This window comes from Colletotrichum chrysophilum (assembly GCF_026319265.1).
Source record: "Colletotrichum chrysophilum strain AFK26 chromosome Unknown scaffold_18, whole genome shotgun sequence".
Classification (NCBI taxonomy): Eukaryota; Fungi; Ascomycota; class Sordariomycetes; order Glomerellales; family Glomerellaceae; genus Colletotrichum; species Colletotrichum chrysophilum.
In genome coordinates, this window is record NW_026517305.1 from 181,028 (window position 1) to 188,557 (window position 7,530).

At 49.7% G+C, this 7,530-nt stretch overlaps 3 protein-coding genes across 3 annotated transcripts; 1 reads left to right on the plus strand and 2 right to left on the minus strand.

The window, feature by feature from the left end:
* Nucleotides 1-2,633: 2,633 nt before the first annotated feature.
* COL26b_003305 (uncharacterized protein) lies at nt 2,634-3,167 on the plus strand (the record flags this gene model as incomplete). Its single annotated transcript, XM_053176203.1, has 2 exons — nt 2,634-2,810; nt 2,889-3,167. The coding sequence occupies 2 exons, from the start codon at nt 2,634-2,636 to the stop codon at nt 3,165-3,167; spliced, it is 456 nt and encodes a 151-aa protein (XP_053039824.1).
* A 306-nt stretch (nt 3,168-3,473) lies between these two features.
* On the minus strand, nt 3,474-3,794 carry COL26b_003306 (uncharacterized protein; the record flags this gene model as incomplete). The annotated part of the gene is made up of 3 exons (XM_053176204.1): nt 3,474-3,571; nt 3,624-3,709; nt 3,763-3,794. The coding sequence occupies 3 exons, from the start codon at nt 3,792-3,794 to the stop codon at nt 3,474-3,476; spliced, it is 216 nt and encodes a 71-aa protein (XP_053039825.1).
* An 854-nt stretch (nt 3,795-4,648) lies between these two features.
* COL26b_003307 (uncharacterized protein) lies at nt 4,649-6,382 on the minus strand (the record flags this gene model as incomplete). The annotated part of the gene is made up of 3 exons (XM_053176205.1): nt 4,649-5,426; nt 5,481-5,772; nt 5,827-6,382. The coding sequence occupies 3 exons, from the start codon at nt 6,380-6,382 to the stop codon at nt 4,649-4,651; spliced, it is 1,626 nt and encodes a 541-aa protein (XP_053039826.1).
* Between the last annotated feature and the right edge of the window lie 1,148 nt (nt 6,383-7,530).

Genomic DNA, 7,530 nt, shown 5'->3' on the forward strand with positions numbered 1-7,530 from the left:
TACAAGATATAGGCGATCTACAACATCTGTTTTCGGCATCAGACATTGCCAGCGAGAAGACATATCCAACACCTAGCTCACGAGTTGAAACCTCACAGCTTCAAGTTGTAGGTAATGGCAACGATGGAAACATCTGGCCCGTGATACCCCCACACAACCCAAGTCATAGATCAAAAGAGCTTGAACCGTTTCCGAGCGACCTATCGAGCCCCCCATACCCGCTATCGCATTCTCTGCAAGACGATTCATCTACATTAGTCGAGTACTACTTCAAAGAAGTATGTGGCATGATGTCTTGCTACGACAGCGACATGAATCCGTACAGAACAACAATATCCAAGCTCTGGACACAGTCACCCTCTCTCTATTATGTCACCCAAAGCATGTCAGCAGCTTGCCTGTCTGAAGTCTCTCCCGGCTTCTCGGCAGCTAGCGGTCGCCTTGGCAACCAAGCTGTCACATCTTTGTGGAACGAGAGCAAAGCCCACCCAACGAACACATCCTCACTCCTGGCTCTAGTTATGCTTGGCTTCAGTCTTTGCTGGCACAACCCTCAAAAACTTGGCCAGGACGAATTCAAAATGCTTGCCGAGGCGGTTATATCCCTCGAGAACAATGAAGATGACCTGGCACTTGCCGATCGACAAAAGAAGTTTTTCTTTTACAACTCTCTGGTGTATTGGAAGATGCTGCTGTCCTTCGTCACCGACCAAGAGCTGCCGTCGCTTGGCTCTACCCGAGCAATCCTTCCACAACCGTGTCGGCTCCCAGAACAAGACAACTTACGAATGCCACATCCACAGACCGGACTAGGAGTAGAAATCCAAGAGCTTGTTGCCCAGGTTGGTGCTCTGGTCAGAAGAGAGCGGAAGAGAATCAGACGTCGCCGTCATTCTTCGAGACGTGACATAGAAGAGTCTCTCAGCGCTATTCAAACTTCCGAAGATCTGCACTCAAAGCTTTGTCGCATTGAATTGCCATCGGATTCTGCTGTCATAGACTCTGGGGATGATAGGACCCCAGCAAACCATCTGTTGAAAGCTGCTGAAGCCTATCGCTGCACGGGCTTGCTGCAGCTATATCGAAACTTTCCCGATTTGTTTCTCCGTGATATAGAATCGGCGAACCTTACAGACCAGTCCTCTTGGTTGAGCACGACTTATGGTGGTGTTGCAGCACATGGCAGCTCCAGAGTCTTGCTAGATACATGGCTGACCAGCCTTGCGCTTCATGTGCTCGACCTTGTGCATGAAATACCAATGTCTTCACGGTCTCGATCCATTCAGCCTTTACTCCTTGTCAGTATCTGCAGCGAGCTTTCGCTTAACCGCGGGTTTGTGCCCATCGGCGAACTTCGAGGCTGCCCCGGATTCAACGCCATATCAAGTCCACGAATGGAGGTGCCGCCGACGACAACCGACATTCTCCATGGCAGGCGACTTATTCTATCTCGTCTCTCATTTTTTGAGGGTGTTTTAGCTGCCAAACCAATCCGTCAAATGCTGACCTTGATAAAGGAGACTTGGGCATCGATGGACAAAGAACAAGAAGATGTTTACTGGATGGACGTCATGATTGAGAATGGGTATGAGACGCTGATGGGTTGACGTAAGGACTGGATACTTGGCTTGGTCATAGCAGCTCCCTGGGCTATTTTTGAGCGGCTGACCACACTTAAATGCATGGTCGAAGCCTCTGCCGAGGGAAATGAAGAAGCATCATTGCGTAGGCGTGCGGAAGGTTTGACATCATAAGGAATAATCAGCCCCTCAATGCTTCCAGGCATGTCTTGAATGATCTTGAAAAGTGAGGATGCGAAATGGACAACAGTCTCCGCATTTTTAGATCGATAGGAATATGTCAGATTTTAGAGGTATTTCTCAAAAAGCCGAGAGCGCATGCTTGAGCCAAGACAAAGTCTCAAAGTTGTCTCCGTTGCATGGAATCATTGTATGAGGAGACTGAATGGCCTATCTGTGTTGCCGTCTTAGTGGATAGCGAATCCCTCCTAGAAATCCGTCTGAATCAGCTTGAAAATGGCCGTCTTCGCACGGGATTGTCGTAGCGCGGTCGGCTGACGCCTGGTACTCTGTTTTTCTCTTCGCGGAACTGATCGCCAAGGACCCAATTTTCATCGCCCCGAAGTCTCAGCTATCGGCAAAACGTGGACCAGGAGGATTCCGTAGGTCGTGTGTGCCTAATGCTTCGGTAGCTTCGGTAGCAGGCGCCAAAAGTCCTATTGATAGTCATGGACGATCCAGAGTTGACACTCTCATATGGACATGCACGCACAAGTAGTCTCATTTCTTCGATTTCTGACTGGCCCGAGCAAGACTGTACAAAACACCTCATGAGTGGGACACGGCCTCACACAGCCTTTGCGATCGTCCCGTCCCATCCGTCATAGAAACGAAACTCTGCCTCAGATGACTTGAACAGCAATTTGCAGAATTAGGAAGGTGCACTACACTGAGACAGATGCAAGGTGTTGTTGAACTCATCAGTAGTATAAAAGGAGCCGAAAGTTCTGTTCGTGACTTTCCAGCAAGAAGCAACTCATCCAGTTCTTTGCCAGCCTACTTTGAACTCTCATATCGAAATCTCTACGTATACAACATCACCTCTAGCCCGGAATGCACTTCGCTACTTTGACCAAGACCGTTCTGGCCGGCATTGCTCTTCACGCAGGCACAGCGACTGCCATCTTTGAGTGCAATGCGGATCAGCATGCTTTCGAACCCACGAAAGACAAGTTCGTGGTACACTACACCTCTATTCGCGACTCGAACTACGATGACGGTCAACCTTGGGTGAGTGATGCTTGAGATGATACCCTTCATAGAAACCAGTCCATCTCTTTGGGCGCATTTGAGCTAACAGGGCAGTAGGTTCGCATTTGCAAGCCCAAGGGTGATCTCAGCGGCTGGAACAACGTCGACCCCCTGAAGACCCCTTGTAAAAGCGATCCAGCAACACACTTGTCTACCAAACAGACCGGTCTCAGGAACGAGCTGATCGTGACGAACGGCGAAGGATGCGACAGTGGTAGTGGTCACGGCCTCAATGGCGCATCAATGGTTTACAATGACCAAGTAGCCGTTCTAGAGGGCTCTAACGGTCGATGCGGACCTCGAGATCATGGAGTCACTTGCGAGTTCAATCTCTAGTAAATTGTCAGACCAGCGGAGAGCCCCGAGCCACGGCTGTACGAAGCAAGAAAGAGCATCGAGAAATATACAGATGAGATCTTTTTGTATTTGAATCCGATCGCATTATCGGAAGTACGTTTCGAATGATTATTGTATTTACCCATTGCAAAAACAATTGTGGCTTAGCGATGAGCTTGGTGGAGTCTTCAGTGGCCATTATCAAGTGTGGTCAGCCAGCATGCACGTAAAGTTTTCGGACGAGCCTCGTGAAGAATTCATGTTTCCGTCAATGTCTAGTGGTTGTCCTTGGGCCGAGAACTATATTCAAACGCTGCCGTCTCTACAGAAGGTGGTGCGGGAGAATTGGGTCTTGCAGCAAGTGGTGTAACTCTCCTGCGTCGAAGGCTCGCACTCATAACCGTCTGTTGATTGTTAGTGATCTTGCAGCACATTTGTTGAGATTTTGTTACTTACTCCACTTTCCGTCGCAGCAGGTGATTGAATCAACGTTGCTGCCGTCGCAAGAGCACAGCAGGGCCTGGGAGGCTCCGATGAAGGGGCTGTGGACCAGATGTCAGATTACAGTGCTTTCCTCATGATGAAGGAAACTTACAGGACAAAGAACAAGACCTTGGACAACTGCATTTTGCTTGTGATAGATGATGGCTATGAATTAAGGGAAAGGCAACATTGGTTTCAAAGATGGCGACAACTTGCTCTCATATATAATTCATAGTGCGTGTCCGTGTTGTCCGAGGGTTTCGTTCCCCGGATCAAGCAGGTTGCTTTTCTGGAACTTAGAGTTAAGGGTGCGGAACCTGATAAAGTGCAGTCCTTCTTCTTTGGGAAGCAATCCCGCGACGATTAGATTGGGCGGCCCCGCCACGGAACGGGAACAAGGACGCAAATGGTCAAGATCGCTCCAGTCGCTTGGTAGCTTTCGGGATTCATCAGCCGACCACATAGGAGCTCCAGCCAAGAATTCCTGCAATCTGCCCCTTGAGTCCGGCCTCGGGGCAACTTGAAAGGGGCAGGACACACACATGATCAAAAAAGGGAGGAGTTGTGGCTGCGTTCATGTTTTGGTGGTCAGTGCGACTCTGCCAAATAAACGGCTGTCCGGAACAATCCAGCTCGAGTCACGCGTCATTGTGGAATGGAAGCTTTCTGCCTCGGCGAACGAAAGCTTCCCAAGAAGTTGCAATTCTTGGTTTCAAGCTGCTAATGACACCTTCCTACACGAGAAAACAGGAAATGGTCTGGAAACACGTGTGGTGTCTTACAAATCTGCACGCTACCTAATAGTGAAATTGACCTCACCCAAAAAGCTGCGAGGAAAGAAAGTGGAGTATTGGCGAAGAAAAAGTTTATGTGAAAAGACTAAGAGCCCAGACTAATAGGAGAACAACCCTCAGGGGCACTAATAACATCTCCGTCGTAGAAAACCGTTGTCTAATGTGAAAGCCGGCAAACGCAAATCCAGTCTTACAAGGGCGTCTTCAGCCAGACCTTGGAAGAGTAATTGAGCCACCGTCAAACGTCACTTTTGAAGCTTTCCCTGTGTGGGCCATATCGAACACAAACTGGACGTCCACACTGGATCCCAGAGAGCCAACATCTTGCCAAGTGATGCAAGTGGGTGTGCCCATATCAACGGGCGCGCTCTTGTCCTGGAATACGGCGACAAACTGATGCTGAGCTTCAGTCATCACGTTGCTAGGGTAAAGACGAAAATCAAGATTCTCAAGTTTGATGCCAGCGGAGGTCGCAATCTCATTCCGGATATCAACATCGCCCTTCCTTAGCGATGTCACAATGAGCCCAGGGCCATCACTCGAGACGTTGAAGCTTGCTGACCCTGCAGGCCCATCGAAGGATCCAACGTATCTTGCTTTCGCCTCTGCAGCTGCGAGTTTCTGCAACTGCACAATTGCAAGAGAGACAATGTCAGCGTAGACATTCAAGTCGGGTCCTCTGGCAGCTGCGGTATCATGAGCAAGAATAGCGAAGCCTGCGTTGAAGTCTGGGGCCAGACCAAAGTAGCTTGCGTAGTGGCCAATCAGGCCTGTCTTAGTGTAGACATCGAGGATGGAGCTGTTCGCATACTGGCCCGCGTGGTAGATCTCCCATGGGCGACCAACACCATTTCGCAAGTTTGATGTATCGGCGACGGGTTGGAGCCAACGACGTGTCGCGGCTTTGGGGATGAGGCGTGAACTTAGCATGGAATGGCCAGCACGTGCAAGGTCTGAGGCGGTAGAAATGACAGATAGCGCGCTGTTATTTGATAATCAGTGGACCGAAGATTGTGGGATGCGAGGATACACTTACCCAGGTTCTCCGATAGCCGACGTATTGAGGCCGTCTGCGAAGACTTTCTTATTCTGGGCCAGAAGTCCGCTATTGGTCATGTTAAGCGGTCTGAAGATTGCCGTATCGAGGATTTGATCGAAATTCGCAGATCGGTTGCCGGCTTTATGGGCTTCAAGCGCAAAAGCAAGGAGCTGGAAAGCAGCGTTCAATATCACCGGAGTTGTATCAGGGAGAAACAGCGGTGACTGTGTAGCGAACTTCTCAACGAAGTCGTTGCGGGCGCAGGCCTCATCCAACCTACAAGCGAACGCTGTCGAGAGTTAGCTGAGATCTGCATGACTTTGCTTGAATCCAGATAACCTACAATCCCTTGCAAGGCCGGACATCTGGCCAGCCAATGCCCCGATGGTGATCTCATCCCACTTGACTGCCAATCCAGTGGACACATTGTCTATTTCTGGGATAAACTGAGTAATCGGTGTCCCCCAATGCTCATCGCCAGCTTCCACGAGCCAAGCATAGACTGTGAAGAGTTGACTTAGTGTGCCGAGTGGGAAAATAGTGTCGGAGTCTAGGCTCGAATCCTTGGGGGCTTCAGATGCCGTATGATGATATTCGAAAAAGACAGGATTCTCCTCAGACTCGTCGGAGCCTGAGAACAAAACAACCGAGAAAGAAGTAGTATTCGGTGTAATGTCGCCAAAGTCATCCGATCCTCCTTTCTGAATGAGTTGATCGAATAACTTGGTGAATTGGTCCGTGAACGACTTCATCTCCTCAGAGTTCTGATCAATGCTTGGAGCAGGGTAGTAGGCTCGAAGTAGTGGGCATGGCTGATACGTCGGAGTGTCTGCTAAACTGGCCCCTGTCATGGACAGTACCAGAGTCGCTAAGACGGCCAAGGAGGTCGAAGAGTGCATTTCGATTTCGTTGGGTGGGAACAGTTGTGAGCTGAATGGCACGAGACACGACCTACTTATCGGAGACGCGCCTGTCTCTTATACAAAAACCACCCTTTATTTTGACACTCGAGATGTTCAAAATTTCAAACTGATGCCGTGTACGGACACGGAGACTGATCTTTGGTGTCGGCCTCAACGGAGCCACGCATCATTGACTGAGAGCCAACCACACAACAGCAATACAGCCACAAGTATGCAAGTAACCTTGAGGGTCAACAATTCAGAGTACTTTCACGTTGGATTCAAAGGATCTAGCATCGATATCTGAGACCTTGATTTGCAAAGCGAAATTCCGTATCCGTGTCCGTGTCCGGGTCCGCCAGCCCGCTTGAAGGATTCTCACTAAAACTGAGCACTGCCCCCATGATCACTCCCCATTGCGTAGTTCCAGCTCTTGAACGGTATGAAAGTATCGTTTACGAATGCAAGAGAATCTACAGGGAAATCGGCGTTCGAGGTCATCGCAGCATTTTCGGGTAGTGTGAAATCTGTGTATGCCATAGCGTTGCTTGCTGAAGCTATGGCTGGTTGCGAGAAGACTGACGGCGCGACGGAATGATCAAACCCAACTGATTGAGTCGACAGGTTGGAGGTCGGTGTTCCAAGGCTCGAGAGAGACCTTGTCGTGGGGACGTTGAGTCCTTGAGGCGAGACACCATGCTGACTTGTGAAAAGTTTTTGTTGATCTAGATACCATTTTTCAACACGCTTCGTGCGTATGAGAAAATGGTAGAAAGAATCTCGATCACCTCTGTCGTCCACGTCTGGCGACGTCGCAGACTCAAGTCTAAGGACAACCTGTCGAATGGTGTGACCGATGTCGGAGAACTGTCGAAGATGTTCTGTCATGAAGCTTATCCTTGAGTCCGCTGCTTGAAGGTCTAGGCGGGCTGCTAGAGTATTTCCGCAGTGTAGCATGACCCAAACAATATTAGGGAAGTACACCTCCTGGCCTGGAGGGGTATGAAGGAGGATGCTGACGAGGGATTTTGCGGAGACAATGCTCTCCGATAATCCCTGAATTAGTCGCTGTGAAGAGGGATTCTGCGGCTTATGAAGAGCGAAAGGCGCGTCGGGAAGCGAGAGCTGGTTGAGGCACAACTGAA